General features: G+C 46.6%; 1 protein-coding gene across 1 annotated transcript; it reads left to right on the top strand.

The window, feature by feature from the left end:
* Window positions 1-940: 940 nt before the first annotated feature.
* On the top strand, window positions 941-24,836 carry LOC139280882 (SIN3-HDAC complex-associated factor-like). The gene is made up of 6 exons (XM_070900667.1): window positions 941-1,051; window positions 11,720-11,879; window positions 11,996-12,095; window positions 16,036-16,162; window positions 21,863-22,013; window positions 24,051-24,836. The coding sequence occupies exons 2-6, from the start codon at window positions 11,752-11,754 to the stop codon at window positions 24,211-24,213; spliced, it is 669 nt and encodes a 222-aa protein (XP_070756768.1). The 5' UTR covers window positions 941-1,051; window positions 11,720-11,751; the 3' UTR covers window positions 24,214-24,836.
* The last annotated feature ends 618 nt before the right edge of the window (window positions 24,837-25,454 follow it).

Below are 25,454 nucleotides of genomic sequence, written 5' to 3'. Positions count from 1 at the left end.
GACGCCCTGAGGTATTTAAATATAAATGCAATTCTTTCCTTCAGCACTTCCTTCATCCCTTTTATGTTAGCTTTTAAAAAAAATTGTACACCTCGAGGGGGAAAAATCTTTGAAGTTTCTCCCCAGTCCCCAAAAAGACACAATGAATTTTCAAATTGTCAAACTTCCCCTCCCATTGTCTGAAGGAAGATTCCGGCTACCAAGGGAAATAAAACATTGTAACTCAAATTCATCAAATGCCTGAGTGGCTGGATCAGCTGACAACCCATTGCACCCACAATTTCCTGGCTTTATAAGAACATAACAAATAGGAGCAGGAGTAGGCCCTACGGCCCCTTGAGCCTGCTCCACCATTCAATAAGATCACGGCTGATCATCAACCTCAACTCCAATTCACCGTCCGATCTCCGTATCCCTGGATTCCCCGAGAGTGCAAAAATCTATCTCAGCCTTGAATATATTCAGAGACTCAGCATCCACAGCCCTCTGGGGCAGAGAATTCACAATTATGTGCTGTGGATTACACATTATGTTGACCCCCTTCCTTCTTTTACCCCTGCCCAATGCATTTGTTGTTGTGGATGTGAGTGGGGATTCCTCTACTGTATTGTACTCCCCACACTGACGCATATAGACTCTGATGGTGAGCTGTGCACACTTTTTTTTTCAGACAAGCAGCTCCCAGTTTAGCATCTGTTTGCTGGAATTCTGCAAGTTCCGTACACGAACTGCGACTGAAGCCGAGTTGTAAGCCCACAGTCACTCCTTCCTCTTTCCATGTACAGTCCAAACATCCTGTGACGTGATGCTGGTGGTGGGGGTGGTCGCATTTCCCGCGTTCCTCTCTTCCCTTATTTGGCCTTGAAACTGACATCATCGTCCTGATGCAAATGAGTTTGATTCAAGAGATTTCAAAGACGTGCAAAGACGCCTGCGCGGAACGTAACTCACACCAGCCCGCCTCCCCCTTACCCAAAAAAAAGCAAAGCAGCGGCGTTACCTACATCAACAACGAGGTTGTAAAAAGAAAGTGAAGTTGACGCTGAGGCTGGTGAGTGCATTTTCTTCTTGTAACATATTTGCACGATCGTATGATGAACAATCTGTGTCCAATCTGCTTATATTCGGCTGGCAACGTGCGTGTGTACATATATATATATTTGCACATTATGCTGTAAACTTTTTCTGATCTTGTTGCTTGCAACAATGAGCCGAGATTGGAACGTGGGCGCGCACCGCGTTCGAATATCGAACCTTTCCCGGATTTTCCCGGTTGTCACACGCGTCCGATCTGACACCACGTTCCATCGCTCCGCCGCTCCCCCCTCCACACAAAGAGAGGAAAAGTTTGTCCATTTACAACTTAGCTGCTAACTTGCAAAAGGATTTTCCCCCATTTCTTTGCAACCTCCCCTGCTGCAGTCTGTGCAGCGTGCACACATCCACACACCACTGCTGGGTGATCCGTCTCTGCGACACCAGTCTCTGCTTCCTGGCTTCATTAAATCATGCTCATGGGGGTCAAGAATTTTTTTTGTTTGTTGCTTGTTGCAATTTTAAGAACTTTCAAGGCTTTTTTTTAAAACCTCACTCCCTCCTGCCCTTCCCCTTTGGGAAGTCCTCGATTCATATTTTTTTGTGAGATGATGGCGTCATACGAACTTCATCCAAGCAACTCCACAGGCCGTTTTATTTTATTCCTAGACTTAATTTTTTTTTTGGGGGGGGGAGAGATGGAGAAGGTGCAGTGGCGGTGTGAGATTGAAGTGCAGAGGTGGGAGAATGGGCCAGGAGGAAAGCTGCTCGATGCTGTCTGCTGTTTTTGTTGGGGAGATGTCTCCCAGTGTGGGGAGGTGATGTTGCACGTAGACAGCGAGCACGCCGACACTGAAAACAAAGAGCAGCGTGTGGATGCTCTCCCAGCCAGCCCATCACACATGGAGCGGCTCGCTACGTCTACCCACCCAGAGATTCCCCGCTTTCCATTTATTTTCGCGTCGACTCGTGCGTTGAGATTTTTTTTCTTCTAATGCAATCAATTAGGAAATATTTAGCCTTATAGCAACGCGTTTTAGTTACAGGTGACATTGTTTGCTGTGTTAAATCGTCCCTGCATTGTCATTGCTAATTCTTTCAAAATAAAAAACAATATATAGATATATTTTCCGTGTTAGGAAGTGGAGTAGAGGCGATTTACTTTTCATTTTGTTGATCCGCTGTTTGTGTTTTGTGATTTCCGGTGAAACGGTGCTACTGCCGGGAATTGTTGATAAATGTCCTTTTTTAAAATTAAAACAATAAAGTGTTGGGTTTCGGGTGGGCCATGTTTTAGGGGTCGCAGCGTGTACAGTAGAGGATCAGAAGAAAAGGCTTGTTTGTGCAATTAAAGACAAAAAGCACAGCACAACACACCAAACAGCCAACAACCAGCGTGCGAGTCAACTCGACCCACCTCCCAGACACGTCTGAGGCACCGATTGCAATATTGCACGGAGCAGGACATGGTTTAATAGAGGATTCTGGCGTGTCTTTTAAAAGAAGCCTACACGCACATATTTCGGGAGCGAGGGACGATACTATGTAGCGTGTGTTGTATCGCTGAGGAGGCTGCACCGAAATCTGGCCAGTTTCAGCCAGGGAAAGTCCATTTCCTTTCAGCTCCTGAAATACGCAACTGAAATGGACAGGATCCTCAGGGAAGCATGGGGAGTATTTGTCATGCAGGTTGCGTTTAAATGAAAGGCTTCTCCTGTTTTTGTAAAACGTAGGAGTCGAGTTTGAGTTCAGTATTTGTGGGTGTTAAATGATTCGACAACGTTAGTATTTTCGTCCTCGATAAATAGGCGAAAGGCCATCGACCTGAAACATTAACCCTGCCCCTCCAGACCTGCAGAATGCTTCCTTCATTTTCTGTGGAGGTTTTTTTTAAGCAACCCATTTTGTTTTGGCAGCTGAGTGTCTGACACCCGAGCGCATCCTTCAAAATGTTTTAAGAATAGCCCAAAAGACTGGGGACTGTTCAAAATTAAAAATCAAAAGATTTTGAAAGAGTAAATAAGAAACAGTTTCCACTGGTGGGTGTGTCAGTAACCACAGGGTAGGGATTTAAGGTAATTGGCAAAAGAACCAGAGAGGAGACGAGGAGAAATTGTTTTGCACAGCGAGTTGTTGTGATCTGGAACGCACTGCCTGAAAGGGGGGTGGAAACAGATTCATTGGTAACTTTTAGAAGAGAATTGGATAGATACTTGAAAAGGACAATTTTGCATGGCTGTGGGGAAAGAGTGGGTCTGATGGGATAGCTCATTCAAAGAGCTGCCATGGCCCGAATGGCCTCCTGTGCTGTATGATTGCTGACCTACATTGGCTCGCAGTCTACCAATGCCTCGATTTTAAAGTTCTCATCCTCGTGTTCAATTCCCTCATGGTTTCGGTAACCTCCTCCAACCCTCTCGAGAACTCTGGCTCCTTGTGCATCTCCCACATCTTTCGCCCCTTCGTTGGCGGCCGTGCCTTCAGCCACCTAGACCCTGGACTCTGAAATTCCCATCCCAAGCCTGTCTGCCTCTCTCCTTTCACCATCTTCATCATAGACGGTCTCTCGAAGCGAGGGTGACTTGCTTCCACGCCAAATAAAGGACGAGTTCACAGGTGTTTCAATGACAGACCCGAACTACATCCTAAAGGGTGGAAGATGCCTGTGGGTGCATTTTTTTAATGTGGGGTGGCCGTTGCACACGAGCCACCACACGGGCTTGACAGAGCTAGGTCTTGGTCCAGTGGCAAGGTTAGACAAAGCTGCGGGTCACCTGTCCTAAACTCTCCTTGTTTGGGTCGGTATCGATTTTCTTTCTGATTATGCTCCTGTGAAGCGCCTTGGGGCATTTTACTATGTTAAAGGTACGATGAAAATGCATGTTGTTGACTTGCATGTTATGATGCGGACTTCAGTAAAGTGTCATGATATGGGCATTTAAAATTTCCATACTATGTCCACTCAAACTGCAAAACACATTCAGCAGTGCAAGTCCAAAGCTGGCTTGTGTCTGGAGAGTCCTGATCTTTGGGCACCCTCTGCGGAGGGGAGCGGGTAGGTCCGAGGGCCTCCTCGTAGGGCTGCTCCTGGGCATGGCCAAGGGGGCCATCAGCCGGTCCAGGCAGCGGGTGGTCGAGGGGGTCGTTCAGCCTGACTGCCTGCCTGCCTCTCTTCTGTGCTTACATCCGGGCCAGGGTGTCCCTATAGATGGAGCACGCGGTGTCCACCGGTACGCTCGCGGCCTTCCGCAAGAGGTGGGCGCCGGAGGGACTGGAGTGCATTATCACCCCCGGCAACCAAATTTGAATTAGATTTTTTTTTAAGTATAATTTGTTTAATTGCCGGATTTTTAGTGTCCCCCTCCCCTTTTATAGGGGGCACTTGTAAACGTTATGATTTTATTGCCCCAAAAAAAATCACAAAAAAAGTAATTTAAAAAAAACACAAAAAAAAGGACAGTTGAAAAGTGGCTGGAGTGTTCCCCAGATTAGGGGGCACTTGATTTAATGTTTATTTTGTCTCCCCCAAAAGTGTTGTGTCTGGAGAGATCATAATGCCTGGGGCGCAGGTAGCATTAGGGATAATTGAGATTACACAAAGCACTGAAGTGTATTGATTCTGATTACTGTTCTCTGTGCTGCATTGGTATCAGGTGACTTTGGTTCCCAAAGCTCTCCACTACTAGTGGTTTCTCTTGTCTCATGTCTGGTCAGTTGTACACTAATTGATAGAGATTGATTACAATGAATCATCAACAACTCCATTCTCATGGCATCATGGGACTATCAGAATGGTAAAAGGCGAACTAGATGGACCTTGGTCTTTCGTCGTCTGGCAATTCCTATGTTGCTATCAATGCTAAGCCTAGCGATAACATTGGCCTAAAAGCACTTAATGTCCAGGTTCACTGATGAAGAGGGGCTTTTTGAGTGAGGCTATCAGCACATGGAATTGCATAGAATCTGCAGCACAGAAACAGGCCATTTGGCTCAACTGGTCTATGCCGGTATTTATACTCCACACAAACCTCTCCCCACCCTGCCCCCTTATTGCACTGTTCCCTTCTGTTGCCTCACTGGTTGATATATCTTAAATCTATTAGTATCAGCCATGCATGCACCAAGCCTCTGTTTAAATATTTTCTGTTTCAACCACTCCACATGGCAGTGAGTTCCATATTCTTGCAACTCTCTGTAAAGAAATTCCTCCTAAATTCTTTATTTGATCTGTTAGCAACTATCTTATATTTACGCCTCCTTGTTCTGGACCCTTCGACAAGTGGAACCAATTTCTCCACGCCCCCATATCAAACCCCTTCGGAATTTTAAAGACCTTTAACAGGTCTGCTCTGGAGTCTTCTCTCTTCCAACCTGCTCAATCCTCCTGCACTTTCTTCAGTGCTTCCATATCCTTTTTATTAGCATGGAGACCAGAACTGCTTACATGCAGATCCATACCCCAGCAAGAGCCTACCTTCAGAGCAATAGGAGCGGAGACACTTGACCACCTTCTCCTCAGTGTCTTCTGTTTTGAAGCTGTTGGAGTGAAGATTGATATTCAAGAATTTGTAGGAACTCCTGTTGCAATCAAATCCTCCCCCAGGCCGCATTCTCTGACACCAGATCTTTGGGATAGATAAAGAAAGAACATGTAAAGTTTAAATACATATTCTGATTAACTTTCCTCTATCTCAGCTGGCTGACACTAATAGATTTAAGGTATATCAACCAGTGAAGTAACAGCACTAAAACCAGCTCTTAATAAACCTTCAGAACCAGCAAATTCAAACAGGCCAAACCTGGAAATAAGTATATAACAATAACTGAGATTCGGGGCCTGTGGGTCATATTTTGGAGACTTTAAGGCAGTCAGCACCATCAGGACATAAGGACAGAACCTGAAAGCAAGAGTTAGATTATGGAAGAAAGTGCCTTTCATGACCTCAGGACGTCCCAAAGTGCTTTACAGCGAATGCAGTGCTTTTGAAGTGTAATCACTGTTGTAATGTAGGGAATGCGACAGACAGTTGCGCACAGCAAGCTCCCATTGACAGCAATGAGATAGTCACTACAGAAAAATCAGGACTAGGAATTAAACATTACAGGACATAAAGGGGAGGCGGAGTAGCTGTGCTTATTAGAGATAACCGCTGTAGCAAAAAGAGACGTAGCAATCAGTAAAACAGAAATAGAATCCATGTGGATGGAGATAAAAAGATAATAAAGGATCAATTCCATTAAGAGTTTACAGACCACCTAATAGTGGAAGGGAAGTGGAGGAAGAAATATTTGACCAAATTAGGGAAATAAGTAAAAATAATAATCATGGGGGAATTTCAACCACCCTGAAATTAATTGGCCAGAAGCAGTTAGTAAAGGGGATGGAGTTCCTACAATGTGTACAGGACTCCTTTCTAACCCAGTGTGTAAGACGTCCAACAAGGGAGGATTCGCTATTGGATCTAGTAATGGGGAATGAACCAGAGCAGATAAGAGAAGTAAAAGTAGGAGAACATCGAGGCAATAGTGTCCATAATACATACGGTTTAAAGTAACAATTGAGAAGGACATAAGTATGACAAAAATCAGAGTAATAGATTGGAGAAAAGATGATTTTGAGGGGCTGAGACTAGAACTTGAGAACATTAAAATGGACAACAATATTGACAAACAATTATGTAGAACAGCAACGGCAAACATTTAAAACGGTGTTCAACAGAATCCAGAAAAATATATTACGCTAAAAAGCAAGAACAAGCTAAACACTAATAAGGGAACAATTGAGGGTAAGGAAAGAGGTATACATTAAGTACACGGACAGCAGGGAAAGAACATGTAAAGTTTAAATACATATTCTGATTAACTTTCCTCTATCTCGGGTGGCTGACACTAATAGATTTAAGATGTATCAACAATTAAGTTAACGGTGCTAAAACCAGCTCTTAATAAATCTTTAGGACTAGCAAATTCAAACAGGGCAAACCTGGAAATAAGTATATAACGGTAACTTGAGCTCAGGGCCGTGTGTGGCCTGTAGGTCATATTTTGGAGATTAAGACAGTCAGCACCATCAGGACATAAGGACAGAACCAGAAAGCAAGAGTTAGATTATGGAAGAAAGTGCCTTTCACGACCTCAGGATGTCCCAACTTGCTTTACAGCGAATGGTGCTTTTGAAGTGTAATCACTGTTGTAATGTAGGGAATGTGGCAGCCATGACAAGTGAGAATACGAAGAGATTAGGAGAGAAATCATGAAAACAATTAGGAAGGCAAAGAGGAACTATGACATTACATTATCAAGGAACATAAAAATGAAAATAGTACAGTATTCCTCAGGCACATAAATAAAAAAGGAAAGTCGGGATGGAAATAGGGCCGGGATGGACAGGATCAAATCACAGGCAGCGATAGAGAGACGGCAGAAATATTACAAATAATTATTTTGCTTTAGTATTTACTAGCGAGATCGATCAGGTCGACATGACATCGGAAGATGATATTAAAAATGATAAAACCGCATTTAAAATAAAAAGAGGAGAAATATTAAGTAAACTAATGAAATTCAAAGAGAATAAAACCCTTGGTCCGGGCGGATTGCATCCGCGCATTTTAAAAGAATCTAGGGAAGAGATAGCAGAGGCATCATTGCACACATTTAATAATTCGTTAGAACAAGGTATAGTACCAGAGGACTGGCATATAGCTAACATTATATTTATATTTGCAAAGGAAGATATAACATATCCAGGGAACTATAGACCAGTCAGCTTAACATCGGTGGAGAAAAGATCAATTTTACCCAGAGAATGAGGCAGAGCAAAATTGGAGGCCATCAATATAAGACAGTCACCAAGAAATCAAATAGGGAATTCAGAAGAAAATTGTTTACCCAGAGAGTGTTGAGAATGTGGAACTCACTACCACAGGAAGTAGTTGAAGCAAATAGTATAGATGCGTATAAAGGGAGGCTAGACAAGTATATGTGGGAGAAGGGAATAGAGGGTTATGCCGATAGAGTTAGATGAGGAAGGATGGGAGGAGGCTCGAGTTGAGCCTAAATGTTGGGTTGGGCTGGATGGCTTGTTTCTATGCAGTAGATTCTATGTAATGACCAGATGATCTGATTTATAGTGATTTTCATTCAGCTAGATATCGGCCAGGATACCGAGGAGAACTCCCCTGTTCTTCTTGGAAGTAGTTCCATGAAGTCTTTTACACACACCTAAGAGAGCAGACACTGTGGGACGTCTCATCCGAAAGACGGCACCTTCGACAGTGCAGCACTCCCTCAGTACTGCGCTGTGTTGAGGGAGTCTCGATTTTGTGTCCAAGTCTCTGGAGTTAGGCTTGAACCCATAACCTTCTGACTCAGAGGAGAGTGTTACCACTGAACCACGACTTGCAACAGATGGCAAGGTTAAATAATGCAAAGTGCAGAAATCGGGCAAATGTTTGGAAACTGGAACATTTTCACATCAGGCGATTCTTCGGAATATATAGTGCGTTTTGAAACCACTTTCCCAGCCTCCTGCTTGCATATTGGAGCAGGGAAAACACATATTACCCTATGAGGAGGCACTGCTGCTCTGGCCACTGCGGTAGACAGCAGTCAAGTAACACTTAATCACCCATGTTCACAAAATGTTTGGCCTTTGCAGGTTTCAGATTCCAACATGTACAGCGAAGGAAAGTGATTAAATCTCCCATTAAGATTAAAATGTATTCGTTCTTGGGATGTGGGCTTTGCTGGCAAGGCCGGCATTTATTGTCCATCCCTAATCGCCCTTGAGAAGGTGGTGGTGAGCCGCCTTCTTGAACCGCTGCAGTCCGTGTGGTGATGTTACTCCCACAGTGACTTGGTCGTAGTGGTTTGGTACGACTGAGTGGCTTGCTAGGCCATTTCAGAGGGCAGTTAAGAGTCAACCACATTGCTGTGAGTCTGGAGTCACATATAGGCCAGACCGGGTAAAGACAGCAGATTTCCTTCCCTTAAGGAAATTAATGAGTCAGTTGGGTTTTTCTGACAATCTGGTAGTTTCATGGTCACCACTAGCTTTTTAATTCCAAATTTATTGAATTAACCACATTGGATTATGAGTCCAGGCCTCTGGATTACTAGCCCAGTAACATATCCGCTATGCTACCATTCCCGAGATCCTATGGCACTATTTCACAGAAGAGCAGGGGAGTTCTCCCTAGTGTCTGGCCAACATTTATCCCACAATCAACACCACTGAAACAGATTATCTGCCCATTTATTTCATTTATTTTTGTGGAAGCTTGCTGTGCGCAAATTGGCTACTGTGTTTTCTGCATTACAACAGTTACTACACTTCAAAAGTATTTCATTGGCTTTAAAGCTGTGTGTGTGTGTGTGTGTCTGTGCACCTGTATGTGTGCATGTGCACACGATTTTGTGTGTGTGTGTGTGTGTTTTGAGGTAGTATTCGAGTTACTGTTTTGGTGTCAGTGCCTGCAGTACACTGTTCAAACACATTATGTAGTTCCAGGGTAATTTGGCTCAGATTCTGGTGTCAGCTGTCCTCAAATTGATTGAAATGAACGAAAGTTTTTTTTTAAATGGCCCATTGCGCATCATTCACAGACTGTCGCCAATAAGATTTTGGCAAAATGTGATGACATGAATTAAACCCATTTCTGTACAGTGAGATTTCAGTATTGTACCATAATATAGTCACTTGAATGGTGAAGAGTACGATTATAGACTCTGCCCTTCCTTGTTGTGTTAGGACATAGCACTTTGAACTGTACAGCCCTAGGATGGTTAACTGAATATTATAGTGACCTGTTTCACTGTTAGGAACACAGGAATAGGAGCAAATCATTCAGCCCCTCCAGCCTGTTCTGCCATTCAGTGAGATCATTGCTGATCTGCGACCTAACTCCATAGACCCACCTTTGGCCTATATCCCTTAATACCTTTGGTTAACAGAAAGCTATGAAGCTCCGATTTAAAATGATCAATTGATCTAGCATCAGTTGCCATTTGCGGAAGAGAATTCCAAACTTCTACCACCCTTTGTGTGTCGAAGTGTTTCCTAATTTCATTCCTGAAAGGTCTGGCTCTAATTTTTAGACTATGCTCCCTAGTCCTCGAATACCCAACCAGCAGAAATAGTTTCTCTCTATCTACCCTATCTGTTCCCCTTAGTATCCTGAAAACTTTGATCAAATCACCCTTTAACCTTCTAAATTCCAGGGAATACAACCCTAATTTGTGTAATCTCTCCTCGTAATTTAACTCTTGGAGTCCAGGTATCATTCTAGTAAACCTACGCTGCATTCCCTCCAAGGCCAATATATCCCTCTGAAGGTGTAGTGCCCAGAACGGCTCACAGTGCTCAGGTGTGGTCTGACCAGGGTTTTGTATAAATGGATGTGGCCATTGTTGGCCAGGTCGCTATTTATTGCCCATCGTTAGTTGCTCTGAGAAGGCAGTGATGGGCCTTATTCTTGAATTGCTGCAGTCCGTGTGGTGAAGGTGGTCCCACAGTGCTGTTCGGTGGAGAATTAAAAAGGTATCAGTAAAGTGACCACGGAACTGACGGATTCGTTTTTTTTTAAAAAAGGAAACCTTCCACCTGTAATGTATTTGCTTCATGGGTTCTTTGCTTAAAGATTCATAGCAACGCATTGCTATTAAGAACCAGTTGGTTTATTAGCAAAGGTTTAACAATCACACTCACATTACTAGTTCATCCACCACGCTCACAACTACCTGCCTCATCGTGGATCCCCTGAACCCAACTGGCTGGGGTTTTATTAAGTCTTGTTGAACATCACGTGACTGGCTAAGCCACTCCCAACTCAACAACCTGTGAGCATCCTCACAGGTGCATACATTACACTGCCCTTACCCTGTCTGACTTACATGTGCCTCCCGTTCCACACCAGCGTGCTTGACTCTTAAATGAAGTGGCCTAGCAAGCCACACAACATACAAGGAGAAGGCCTATCACTACCTTCTCAGGGCAACTAAGGATGGGCAATAAGTGGCCAGCGATGACTAAGAAACAGTGCCCATATCAAGGTATTGTGTTATGTAGGAACTGATGGTACTCCCATGACCTTGCTGGTCTGGTCTGGTGTGTCATCCCAGCAATAAGCAGGAACCTCAGTAGGGAGGGGGCTATTTAAACCTTGCTTCCTAGTGCCACCTATTTTGAAGCTTTTACATTGAAAGTTGAATTTTCACAACCTCAGAACGTCCCAAAGCACTTTTCAGCCAATTTAATTACTATTGGAGAGTAGTCACTGTTGTAATGTAGGAAACGTGGTTGTAACACGCGGGAGCCAATTTGCACACAGCAAGCTCCTACATACAACAATGAGATAACGTACTGAAGTCGTGAAAGGCGCTTTAAAAATGCAAGCCTTTATGGTGAGCCAGGGGCAGGCAGTTAACTGTCCAATGACTCGCTTTGGGTCTTAGTCACATCATAATAACACGAAAGCCCAGTTTCTCCCTTACTAACATACGCAGCCTGTGAAGTAGTTCTGCGGGTCTGTCATGCTGCAGTTTAGCTCTGTGAAGATGTCCGAATTTACATGAGACACGAGTGCTCATCCAGGCTGGTGATGGTTTAATCGGAAGTCACTTTTCCTGGCATCGGCCAGTTTGTATGTTTCGAGTGTAAATGGCTAAACCTTTCCGTTTGCAGGTGGTGTGTTTTGGTTTTGAGTTGGCCAGAAGATGTTCGGCTTCCACAAGCCTAAGATGTACCGCAGTTTGGATGGCTGCTGTATCTGCAGGGCCAAATCATCGAGTTCACGATTCACTGACAGCAAGCGCTACGAGAAAGACTTTCAGAGCTGCTTTGGGTAAGGAGGGGGGAACCACCCCCCCTCAAAAAAAATCGTAATCTTTTTGCGGACACGCTCTGGTCAGGTCAGATTGATGGCTCATTATTCTCTCGTGGTGTTTTTGTCTCTCGAAGGTTGAACGAAGCCCGTTCGGGAGAGATCTGCAACGCCTGTGTGTTGCTGGTGAAACGGTGGAAGAAACTCCCTGTGGGTTCCAAAAAGAACTGGAATCATGTAAGTACAGTGAGCGGGCCGAGTGGGGGACTTAGTACTGTCGCATAACAGACGTACTGCCATCTTAATTTTCACACTGTCCCAATGGCAGCTGAAGAGATTAGAACTGTATAAAGTGGGCGTGCACATTATGTGTCTGTGTGTGCAATCGGATGTCTGTGAGTACACACACACACATCTATGGGGCTGGATTATTGGTCTTTTGCCACCCTGGAATGGTGATGGAAAGCACTTGCGCCTGGGTGGCATGTTTCCAGCGCCCTGCCGGGACATTCGGTGCTGGTATCGAGCATTACCGTCCGGAAGTGGCAAGCCGGTGTGCAATATCCCTGGTTGCGACACAGGCTCGATTTTTGGTTCCCGCCCGACCCGTAGCACCCCCTGGTGGGAAACATAGAAACATAGAAAATAGGTGCAGGAGCAGGCCATTCAGCCCTTCTAGCCTGCACCGCCATTCAATGAGTTCATGGCTGAACATGCAACTTCAGTACCCCCTTCCTGCTTTCTCGCCATAACCCTTGATCCCCCGAGTAGTAAGGACTTCATCTAACTCCCTTTTGAATATATTTAGTGAATTGGCCTCAACTACTTTCTGTGGTAGAGAATTCCACAGGTTCACCACTCTCTGGGTGAAGAAGTTTCTCCTCATCTCGGTCCTAAATGGCTTACCCCTTATCCTCAGACTGTGACCCCTGGTTCTGGACTTCCCCAACATTGGGAACATTCTTCCTGCATCTAACCTGTCTAAACCCGTCAGAATTTTAAACGTTTCTATGAGGTCCCCTCTCATTCTTCTGAACTCCAGTGAATACAAGCCCAGTTGATCCAGTCTTTCTTGATAGGTCAGTCCCGCCATCCCGGGAATCAGTCTGGTGAATCTTCGCTGCACTCCCTCAATAGCAAGAATGTCCTTCCTCAAGTTAGGAGACCAAAACTGTACACAATACTCCAGGTGTGGCCTCACCAAGGCCCTGTACAACTGTAGCAACACCTCCCTGCCCCTGTATTCAAATCCCCTCACTATGAAGGCCAACATGCCATTTGCTTTCTTAACCGCCTGCTGTACCTGCATGCTAACCTTCAATGACTGATGTACCATGACACCCAGGTCTCGTTGCACCTTCCCTTTTCCTAATCTGGCACCATTCAGATAATAGTCTGTCTCTCTGTTTTTACCACCAAAGTGGATAACCTCACATTTATCCACATTATACTTCATCTGCCATGCATTTGCCCACTCACCTAACCTATCCAAGTCACTCTGCAGCCTAATAGCATCCTCCTCGCAGCTCACACTGCCACCCAACTTAGTGTCATCCGCAAATTTGGAGATACTGCATTTAATCCCCTCGTCTAAATCATTAATGTACAATGTAAACAGCTGGGGCCCCAGCACAGAACCTTGCGGCACCCCACTAGTCACTGCCTGCCATTCTGAAAAGTACCCGTTTACTCCTACTCTTTGCTTCCTGACTGACAACCAGTTCTCAATCCACGTCAGCACACTACCCCCAATCCCATGTGCTTTAACTTTGCACATTAATCTCTTGTGTGGGACCTTGTCGAAAGCCTTCTGAAAGTCCAAATATACCACATCAACTGGTTCTCCTTTGTCCACTTTACTGGAAACATCCTCAAAAAATTCCAGAAGATTTGTCAAGCATGATTTCCCTTTCACAAATCCATGCTGACTTGGACCTATCATGTCACCATTTTCCAGATGCACTGCTATGACATCCTTAATAATTGATTCCATCATTTTACCCACTACTGAGGTCAGACTGACCGGTCTATAATTCCCTGTTTTCTCTCTCCCTCTTTTAAAAAGTGGGGTTACATTGGCTACCCTCCACTCCATAGGAACTGATCCAGAGTCAATGGAATGTTGGAAAATGACTGTCAATGCATCCGCTATTTCCAAGGCCACCTCCTTAAGTACTCTGGGATGCAGTCCATCAGGCCCTGGGGATTTATCGGCCTTCAATCCCATCAATTTCCCCAACACAATTTCCCGACTAATAAAGATTTCCCTCAGTTCCCCCTCCTTACTAGACCCTCTGACCCCTTTTATATCCGGAAGGTTGTTTGTATCCTCCTTAGTGAATACCGAACCAAAGTACTTGTTCAGTTGGTCTGCCATTTCTTTGTTCCCCGTTATGACTTCCCTGATTCTGACTGCAGGGGACCTACGTTTGTCTTTACTAACCTTTTTCTCTTTACATACCTATAGAAACTTTTGCAATCCGCCTTAATGTTCCCTGCAAGCTTCTTCTCGTACTCCATTTTCCCTGCCCTAATCAAACCCTTTGTCCTCCTCTGCTGAGTTCTAAATTTCTCCCAGTCCCCAGGTTCGCTGCTATTTCTGGCCAATTTGTATGCCACTTCCTTGGCTTTAATACTATCCCTGATTTCCCTAGATAGCCACGGTTGAGCCACCTTCCCTTTTTTATTTTTACGCCAGACAGGAATGTACAATTGTTGTAATTCATCCATGCGGTCTCTAAATGTCTGCCATTGCCCATCCACAGTCAACCCCCTAAGTATCATTCGCCAATCTATCCTAGCCAATTCACGCCTCATACCTTCAAAGTTACCCTTCTTTAAGTTCTGGACCATGGTCTCTGAATTTACTGTTTCATTCTCCATCCTAATGCAGAATTCCACCATATTATGGTCACTCTTCCCCAAGGGGCCTCGCACAATGAGATTGCTAATTAATCCTCTCTCATTACACAACACCCAGTCTAAGATGGCCTCCCCCCTAGTTGGTTCCTCAACATATTGGTCTAGAAAACCATCCCTTATGCACTCCAGGAAATCCTCCTCCACCGTATTGCTTCCATTTTGGCTAGCCCAATCTATGTGCATATTAAAGTCACCCATTATAATTGCTACACCTTTATTGCATGCACCCCTAATTTCCTGTTTGATGCCCTCCCCAACATCCCTATTACTGTTTGGAGGTCTGTACACAACTCCTACTAACGTTTTTTGCCCTTTGGTGTTCTGCAGCTCTACCCATATAGATTCCACATCATCCAAGCTAATGTCTTTCCTAACTATTGCATTAATCTCCTCTTTAACCAACAATGCTACCCCACCTCCTTTTCACCTGTGAAAGCTAGCATTCGAAGCTGCAGCGGCCACAATGAGGTAAATAATATCGACCTCCGGCAAGTGTGATTGTCCAAAAAAAATGTGTTTTTTGCGATTTATGGTGTGGTGGCGTGAGCTATGTATCAGGAATGTTTTTGGTGGGTTTTTTCAGGTCCCCCAGGCCTATGTTAGGGCGCTCCAAGGCTGGCTGTTTAGCTCGGGATTTTCCCTTGCTCAACCAGCTTAGTGCCCTAAAAGAGTTGTGCAACGCCTCCCTTCGCGTCCCGCTCCAAACTTCGGGCCCAGCTGATGAATTTTGTGACAGCAGACGCAAACCATTTGCCGGCGCAAAATGTACCACTCTGCCCGGGACACCGCCCCAAACTGAGGCACGACTGATTTTCTCCCCCAGTCTACTGATAATATAATGTAATTCCTTGCGCTAAAGAAAAATGCAATCTGATTCGAGCAGCGTAAATAATAATACAGTGGGGATTTAGTGCTTAAAAATATTGAATTGGCAGATCATTTGAAATGCACCGCGTTGAATTAAGAATAGGCCGTGAATAAAATTTTAAAATGTATGTTCAACATTTCCACCAGGAATTTTCACGGGATGAGTGTGAAGATACGGAAAGAAGAACAATGCCACCCTGTCAGATTATTAATCAGTTTGTGAATCCTTCTACTACTTCATCCTATTCTCTCCAGGGGAAGAGTGCAAAGACACAACGACCAGTTTGTCCTCCTGTCAGTTTAACGGGTTTCGCAGCGCTGGCTGGGGTAGAGGTCTCGGCGACACGGGCAGCAGTAACTCGTTGTGTGGACCTATTGTGTCTTGCAGGTGGTTGACGTTCGAGCAGGACCAAGCTTGAAGACAGCATTGAAGCCCAAAAAGGCAAAATCTCTCACTGGGAGCAGAATAAAAGCCAGTCAGATCAGCAAAATCCAGAAAGAGCTCAAACGTCAGAGTAAGTATCTGCGTGTTGCAATATTGTTTCATTCTCCAGCTCGCTCGATGACCTTCTCCTACTGAAAATGCAGTTTTCAGACAGTGGTACACAATGTGCTGAAATATCTGCAAATAATTCAATACCTTCACTTGCCTCCGTCTGATGAAAATGATCTCGGGCCCAGGACATCGACTGCTGGTGTTCCTTGGGCCATGTCCTTGGCCCAACCATCTTCAGTTGCTTCATCAGTGGCTTTCCCCATCATCATAAAGTCAGGAGTGGGCAGTTGACTGATGATTTTGCAGTCTTCATTCACAACTCTGGGACCTGGATACCATCCAGACTTAAGCTGAGGATTGGCAACTACCATTCATGGCACATAAATGCCAGGTAATGATCATCTCCAAGGAGAAGAGGCCTAACCACCTCCCCCTGACCTTCATCAGCACCATTACCAAGCCCCACGCCCCACCCCCCACCATCGATAACCCCGGGGTGGAGGGGGGGGGTGGGTGAGGGGTCACTATTGGCCAGAACCTGACCTAGACGAGCCGTATCAACACCGTGACTACAAGAACAGGCTGGGTGCTCAGCGACAAATGGTTCTCGTCCTGCCCCCTCAAAACCTCCCCAGCATCTACAAGGCTCGTCAGGTGTGCGATGGAATTTCACCAGTTGCCTGCATGATGCACTCAAGAAATTCAACACCCTCCAAGACAGAGCAGCCAACTTGACATGGGGCCTTGCCACTGGACTCCATATCCAGCACCGATGCATTGTAGCTGCTGTACAGACGATGCACTGCAGCATCTCACCAACCTTGCGTCAACAGCATCTCCCACCTCTGGAACCTTTATCACCAAGAAGGGCAACAATAGCAATGTTGTGGGAACACCGTCCCCCTCCAAGTCACACACCATCCTGATCTGTCGCTCAGTCATTATCATCATCATCATAGGCGGTCCCTTGTAGCGAGGATGACTTGTTTCCACGCCAAAAAGAGATGAGTTCACAGGTGTTTCAATGAAGGACCTAATATTCCAGGTCCTGAACTACAGGTTGAAGGGTGGAAGATGCCTGTGCGTGGATTTTTTTAACGTGGAGTGGCTGTTGCACACCAGCTACCACACGGGCTTAACAGAGCGAGGTCATGGTCCAGTGACAAGGATTAACCAAGACGACTGGAGACCAGCTCTGCTGCACGGACCTATCACGCACACATATCGCAATGTGGGCTGGCCCGTGCTGCCCCTGCGCCCTCGCCTCTCCTGGGCGCCATCACCACAAGAGCTACAGTGCTTAAAAGGAAAGAGTCAAACGGGGTTGGGGGTCATATATTAGCATGGATAGAGGATTGGCTAACTAACAGTAAACAGAAAGCCGGGATAAATGGTTCATTCTCTGGTTGGCAATCAGTAACTAGTGGGGTGCCGCAGGGACCAGTGCTGGGACCGCAACTATTTACAATCTATATTATCGACTTGGAAGAAGGGACTGAGTGTAACGTAGCCAAGTTTGCTGACGATACAAAGATGGGAGGAAAATCAATGTGTGAGGAGGACATAAAAAACCTGAATAAGGACATAGACAGGCTTGGTGAGTGGGCAAAAATTTGGCAGATGGAGTATAATGTTGGAAAGTGTGAGGTTATGCTCTTTGGCAGAAAAAAATCGAGGAGTAAGTTATTATTTAAATGGAGAAAAATTGCAAAGTGCTGCAGCACAGCGGGACCTGGGGGTACTTGTGCATGAAACACAAAAGATTAGTATGCAGGTACAGCAAGTGATCAGGAAGGCCAATCGAATCTTGGCCTTTATTGCAAAGGGGATGGAGTAGAAAGCAGGGAAGTCTTGCTACAGGTATACAGGGTATTGATGAGGCCACAGCTAGAATACTGTACAGTTTTGGTTTCCATATTTGCGAAAGGATATACTTGCTTTGGAGACAGTTGATTCCGGAGATGAGGGCATTGACTTATGAGGAGAGGTTGAGTAGATTGGGCCTCTACTCATTGGAGTTCAGAAGAATGAGAAGTGATCTTATCGAAACGTATAAGATTATGAGGGGGCTTGACAAGGTGGATGCAGAGAGGATGTTTCCACTGATAGGGGAGACTAGAACTAGAGGACATAATCTTAGAATAAGGGGCCGCCCATTTAAAACTAAGATGAGGAGAAATTTCTTCTCTGAGGGTTGTAAATCTGTGAAATTCGCTGCCTCAGATAGCTGTGTAAGCTGGGACATTGAATAAATTTAAGACAGAGATAGACAGTTTCTTAACCAATAAGAGATTATGGGAGCGGGCAGGGAAGTGGAGCTGAGTCCATGATCGGATCAGCCATGATCGTTTTAAGTGGCAGAGCAGGCTCGAGGGGCCGTATGGCCTACTCCTGCTCCTATTTCTTATGTTCTTATGTAACCCACCTTCTCAGGGCAACTTTGGATGGGCAATAAATGTGACTGTCAACAGCACAAGCTGTGAACTTCGAAGGAAATTTCCTTTCAGGTTGTTATCAGTTTCAAATCTAATTACAAGTTGAATGACCAAACCTCAGCCAATTTAGAAATAAAACATCGGCTCAATTTGTACTGTGTCCACTTGTACTGTGAAAACACCCAGTGGCCCAGTCATAGATTCTGTCGTTCCAAAGTTGTGGCGTGTCTGCAGTCCAGTTTTCACTGATGTGAGTGAAGCACTGATGGGCACAGGTCTGTTGGTTAGGAGTATCAGAAAAGCTGGTTTCAAAAATCTGTGGAAAATCTTGGCTTTATAAATAGAGGCATGGAGTACAAAAGTAAGGAAGTCATGCTAAACCTTTATAAATCTGTGCTTAGGTCTCAGCTGGGAATTGTGTCCAATTCTGGACACCAGACTTTAGGACGGATGTCAAGGCCTGTGAGAGGGTGCAGAGGAGATTTACTAGAATGGTACCAGGGATGAGGGACTTCAGTTAAGTGGAGAGTCTTGAGAAGCTTGGATTGTTCTCCTTAGAGCAGAGAAGATTAAGGGCAGATTTAATAAAGAAGTTTAAAATTATGACGGGTTTTGATAGAGTAAAAAGGGAGAAATTGTTTTTACTAGTGGGAAAGTTGGTAACCAGAGGAGACACATTTAAGGTCATTGGCAAAGAATCGGGGGAGATGAGGAGAATTTTCCTTACGCAGCAAGTTATGATCTGGAATGGGCTCCTGTGCTGTATGATTCTATGAAACAATTTTTCCTATCATGTATCAGCACACTAAATAAGAACAGCGCAGTCAAAACAGCCTAGAACCCCGAGCGTTCTGAAAGATATCTAGGCCTTGGCGAATACTCAGTCACCGTACAGTCTGTCGCAATAACTGCATTCTTGAAAGAAAGCTTCTTGTACATTAAACAGAAGAATTGAGGGAGAGGGGAGGTTAGATGAAAGTAAACAGGGAGGAGGTGAGGGCGGGGCGGGGTGTGGAAATGGAAGAAGATTTGGCCACTGGTAGATTTTTGTTAGGGAAGGGTATTAAGGGTTATAGAACCAAGGTGCTAAATGGAGTTTAAATGCACCAGCCCTGTTCTAACTAAATGGCCGAACGGAACAGGCTTAAGGGGCTGAATGGCCTACACGTGTTCCTATGGGCCCAAGTTTCCACATGATTTGCGCCTGATTTTTAGGAGCAACTGGTGGAGAACGGACTATCTTAGAAATCGCAATTCTCCACATTTTTTTTTCTGCAGTTCTAGTCAGGTAGAACAGTTCTACTTTGGAACAGAATTTTTTCTTCAAAAGGGGGCATGTCCAGCCACTGACGCCTGATTTGAAAGTTTCCACAGTGAAAATGTACTCCAAACTAAAGTAGAATGGAGCAAGTGAAGATTTTTGTAGAACTGAAAAAACCTGTTCTACACATTAAAAAATCAGCGCAGGTTACAAATTAGGCGTCCAGAACGAGGTGGGGGGGAGGGGGAAGTCATTAAATTCTACAATACATCCTTATTTATAATTATACAAATATTATACAAATAAATCCAACCTGAATAAACATTTATAAGCAAAGAAAAGATTAAATAAACCATCTTCCTACCTGTGTGAAAGTGCTTCAGGCAGGCCTTTCGGGACCGAAGGCTGAACGGGCCGGCCCGAGACTTCGGGCAGGGCCCGTCCCCAGCACCAGATTTACAGGTAGGTGGCGTTGGGTTGGGTTGGTTCGGGTCGGGGGGAGAGAGGGGGGTGGGAAGAGAGAGAGAGGGGGGTGGGAAGAGAGAGAGAGAGGGGGGTGGGAAGAGAGAGAGAGAGAGAGAGAGAGGGGGGTGGGAAGAGAGAGAGAGAGAGAGGGGGGGGGGGGAAGAGAGAGAGAGAGAGAGGGGGGGGAAGAGAGAGAGAGAGGGGGGGGAAGAGAGAGAGAGAGAGGGGGGGAAGAGAGAGAGAGCGGGGGGGGAGAGAGAGAGAGAGAGGGGGGGGAAGAGAGAGAGAGAGAGAGGGGGGGGAAGAGAGAGAGAGAGAGAGGGGGGGGAGAGAGGGGGGGGGGGAGAGAGAGAGAGGGGGGGAGAGAGAGAGGGGGGGGAAGAGAGAGAGAGAGGGGGGGGAAGAGAGAGAGAGAGGGGGGGAAGAGAGAGAGAGGGGGGGGGGAGAGAGAGAGAGAGGGGGGGGAAGAGAGAGAGAGAGGGGGGGGAAGAGAGAGAGAGAGGGGGGGAAGAGAGAGAGAGCGGGGGGGGGAGAGAGAGCGGGGGGGGGAGAGAGAGAGGGGAGGGAGAGAGAGGGGAGGGGAGAGAGAGGGGAGGGGAGAGAGAGAGAGGGGGGGGGGGAGGGAGGGAGGGAGAGAGCGTGAGATGGGGAGGGGGGGAGGTCAAGTCGGATCCAGTCTGGGAGCGGGAGTCGGGTCGGGTCCAGCAGTGTGGGGGGGGGAGCGCGGGTCGGGTCCAGTGGGGGGGGGGTCGGGTCGGGGGGTGGAAGCGCGGGTCGAGTTAGGTCCAGTCGGGGGTGCGGGGAGCGGGAACAGGAGCGCAGGTCGGGTCGGGTCCAGTCGGGGGGGCGGGGAGCGGGAACAGGAGCGCGGGTCAGTCGGCGGGGGGGGGGGGGGGGGCGCGGGTGTCGGGTCTGGTCCGGGGGGGGGAGCGGGTGTCGGGTCTGGTCCGGAGGCGGGGGGGGGGGGCGGGTGTCGGGTCTGGTCCGGAGGCGGGGGGGGGAGCGGGTGTCGGGTCTGGTCCGGAGGCAGGGGGGGGGCAGGGAGCGAGGAGCGAGTGTCGGGTCTGGTCGGGGGGGGGGAGCAGGAGCTGGCCGTGGGAGGAGCCTTATTCACGCAGCCCCAGTGAGGCCATTCAGCCAGGGCTAGGGGATGCGTGCTTCGGGCCCCTCCCACACAGTTCGGCGCCTGGAGCTACTGCACTTGCGTGCCCACTGTAGCGCACATGTGCAGAGGTCCCGGCACTGTTTTCAGCGCAGGGACCTGGCTCCGCCCCCCCACAGCTCGTGCTGGCTGCGCCGAGAGCCAGAGGACCTGCAAGTAGGTGGAGAATACCGAGGATTTTTTTAGGCGCACTTTGTGGCGCGAAAAACGGGCGTCCAGGTTGGGACTGCGCCGTTCTAGGCGCGTGTGGAAACTTGGGCCCTATGTATCTACAAGTTTATACATTTAAGTAAATGGAGCAGATTGGTGTTTGGTGCATTTGTAGCGTTATAATATGCTCACTATTTTAGCTACTGTCGATTTACTAATTGTAATGATTTTCTTGCTTGACTGCAGACTCTGACGCGCACAGTACCACCTCCAGCATGTCTCCCGCACAGTCCCCCTGCTACAGTAACCACTCAGATGAGGGATCCGATGCAGAGATGGCATCCGGATCCAACAGGGTGCCTGTCTTCTCCTTCTTAGACCTCACATACTGGAAAAGGTACAGCAAGAACGTTACTGTCCATTTTCTACACTGCTCCCATCCGTACCTTATCTCGCACAGCCAGTTGGAATTGTATTGAACACGCTGTGTTTAGAGCCGGAAATGGAAGCTTTCTGAAATGGATGTTGAACCGAGAGTCCGTCTGCCCTCTCAGGTGGACATAAAAGATCCCTCGGCACTTATTTTGAAGAAAAGCAGGGTGGTTCTACCCGGTGTCCTGGCCAACATTTATCCCCCAGTCAACACCTAAAACAGATTACCTAGTCGTTATCACATTGCTGTTTGTGGGAGCTTGCTGTGCGTTACTTGCCTGTCGCTTTTCTCACATTACAATAGTGACCACGCTTCATTAAGCACTTCATTGGCTGAAAAGCGCTTTGGAACATCTTGTAAGTTGTGTTATCATGGCAATGTGATAATGACCAATAATCTGTTTTTTAGTGATGTTGGTTGAGGGATATATATTGGCCAGGACACTGTGGAGAACGTCCCTGCTCCTCTTCAAAATATTGCCGTGGGACCTTTTATGTCCACCTGAGAGGGCAGACGGGGCCTCAATTTAACATCTCATCTGAAAGCTAGCACCTCCAACAATGCAGCACTCCCTCAGCCTAGATTATGTGCTCAAGCCTCTGGAGGGGGACTTGAACCCACGACCTTCTGACATCAGAGGCAAGAGTGCCACCCACTGAGCCACAGCTGATTACTTTGGAACTGCAGCAGAATCTTTGAAAATTCAAAGCTGGCTTTGTGTTTGTGAATAAATATGTTAAGTATTAATAGCACCCTTATTTGTTTAAGAAACTCCAAACTTCCTATGATTTAAGATTGGTGCTAATAAGATATTGCAAGAAGCATGGTATTTGACCAAAGCTTTGAATCCAGAACCCAACTACACAACTTTACCAAGGTGTGTCGGTGTGGCTTAGTTGGAAGCAGTCACACCTTTTTTGTAAATTAATTCTTGGGATTATGGGCACTGCTGACAACGCTGACATTTATTGCCCATCCCTAGTTGCCCTTGAGAAGCTGTTGATGGGGCTTCTTTCTTGAAGCACTGCAGTCCTGGGTGAGCCAACATTTCCACCAATTAAGTATTGGGAAGACTGAACCTATTGTCTATGGTACCTGCCACAAACTCCATTCCCTAGAAACCGATTCCATCCCCCTCCCCACTGTCTCGGGCTGAGACAGACTGCTCGCAACCTTGACATCCTATTTATCACTGAGCGGAGCTTCTGATCCTGTACTTCTCCATCACCTCCTACTTCAACATCTGTAGCTTTGCCCGTCTCCGCCCTTGCCTCAATCCATCTTCTGCTGATACCCTCATCCATGATTTTCTAAATTCCAGACTCAACTACTCCAATGCTCTCCTTGCCGGCCTCCCATCTTCCACCCTCCATAAACTTGAGCTCATCCAAAACTCGGCTGCCCGTGTCCTAACTCGCACCCATCCCGTACACCCATCGCCCCTGTGCTCACTGACCTACATTGGCTCCTGGTCCACCAACGCCTCGAATTTAAAATTCTTATCCCCGTGTTCATGGGCCTCCCCCCGCCCTATCTCTGAAACCTCCTCCAGCCCTGCAACCCTCTGGGAACTCTACGCTCCCTCCAATCCTGGCCTCTTGTGCACCCCCGCTATCTTCGCCTCACTATTGGCAGCCCTGCCCAGGCCCTAAAGCTCTGAAATTCCCTCTCTAAACCTCTCCACCTCTCCTCCTTTAAGATGCTCCTTAAAGCCTAGCTCATTGAACAAGCTTTTGGTCACAGGTCCTAATATCCTTCTTTGGTCTCGTATCAATTTTTTTGTCTGACCACGTACCTGTGAAGCACCTTGGAACATAGTACTGTGTTAATTATTTTCCAGAAGAATTCCCCCCCCCCCCCTTTATTGGTTTTTTTCTCAGGAGATTACATGTGTGTGCGTGGGGGAGGGTAGGAAGTGTGTAATCCTGATATTCCAGGCATGAGTGTGTGGGGCAGGCTTTTTGCTGGCTGTATTAACCATTTCCCCTTATTATTCTACAGGCAAAAAGTATGCTGTGGAATCATCTACAAGGGTCGGTTTGGAGAGGTGCTAATTGACCCGCATCTCTTCAAGCCCTGCTGTGCTAATAAGAAGAGAGTGGTGGAGCCTCCAGAGCAACAGGTGGTTCAGTCCCCCTCCGCGGCGAAAGATGACGAATGGTGAACTGGCTCATTCAAACAGAGTGGGGTAGAGAGAGAGACTGAATGGGGCAAACTACACTGAAAAGAATGTGTTGTCAAAAGGATGAACTGAATGGAAAACTGCCCCAAAAAGGCAAATTGTGATTGCTTTGCGACTGAACTGACCTGCCAAAAAGACTTGACGATTCTCCTAATTTTCCTGGGGGTCAGTTGATTTGACGTGTAAAAGAAAACTGTAAATGTTGTAAAATTTCACGGAGCTGCACGCGTATTAAGTGGAGCGGAGCGCGCCTGTAAAGTGCTTTTATTTAGGGTTTATTTCATTCAGTTATCGATGGATTTTTCTTTCATGCAGAGTGAGTGAAATTGGGAATGTGAGTGAGCATTGTAATATAAAATATGACTAGCTCCCATCGTGTGTTTAGAAAGCATTGGTTGTGTTAACTGTCTGTGAGCTGGCTTGGCTGCCCCTTTGTGTTCTGCCTCAGTGAGTTTTGCCCAGTGAGTAGTTGAGCTACATGGACCAGGAAGGACCCAAGTTTTGATCCCCTGCTCCTGCTGAATGGCCGCTGTGGGTCAAGGTACCAGTACGGGTGTTAGATTGCCCTCCATTTCTGCTATAGGTTAGGAAGTGAAGTCGGGGTGGGGGGGGGTAAAGATCAGCCATGATCTCCTGCTTATGATCACTATCCCACTGGAAAGTGCAAACGTTGGGAGGGAGTGGGGGGGGGGGGGGAGGACTGGATTGGGGGTTGTGCTGCCCCCCACAGTACAATATCTTGTCCAAGGCTTGTATGCGAGGTTGTGGAAATTAATGCCGTGTTGCGGGGAGGGAGGAGGGTGGGGTCTGTTGAACCCTGCCGTCGGGACGGGAGCTGAGAAAATCGGAGCGCAGGAAAACAACGGCTTTACAAAAACCTGGTCTGGCACTTTCTAAAGTAACCGAATGTAGCAAAGGGGATGGGAAAAAAAGACGCAGTTTTTGCACATAATGGGGAATCACCTCCCCCGCTTCCCCATTTAGAATCGGCCTGTCAGCCACAAAGGAAAGGCTCCCTTGTTGTTTGGTGCTCATTGCAGTGTTGTGTCATTGAGATATTTTCACCGTCACCACAATCTGGACGGGAGGCGGGGATAACATGCTCAGGACTCCCCTCGGTATAACCCGACCATTACTAAAGCAGGTCTTGTTACTTGGCTCCATTTCAGTAAATGGGATTTGCTGATCGTGTCTCTTGTGCTGAGTCAGCTCACAAACATACA

The sequence above is a fragment of the Pristiophorus japonicus genome, chromosome 15 (genome assembly GCF_044704955.1).
Source record: "Pristiophorus japonicus isolate sPriJap1 chromosome 15, sPriJap1.hap1, whole genome shotgun sequence".
Taxonomy (NCBI): Eukaryota; Metazoa; Chordata; class Chondrichthyes; family Pristiophoridae; genus Pristiophorus; species Pristiophorus japonicus.
This window is presented reverse-complemented; position numbering and strand designations above follow the sequence as displayed.

Bases quoted from the DNA above. Each gene is read 5' to 3' on its own strand.
- LOC139280882 (XM_070900667.1), top strand. From the start codon at position 11,752: ATGTTCGGCTTCCACAAGCCTAAGATGTACCGCAGTTTGGATGGCTGC. The intron at 12,096-16,035 runs GTAAGTACAGTG...TGTGTCTTGCAG, and splicing joins CCAAAAAGAACTGGAATCAT to GTGGTTGACGTTCGAGCAGG. The intron at 22,014-24,050 runs GTACAGCAAGAA...ATTATTCTACAG, and splicing joins GACCTCACATACTGGAAAAG to GCAAAAAGTATGCTGTGGAA.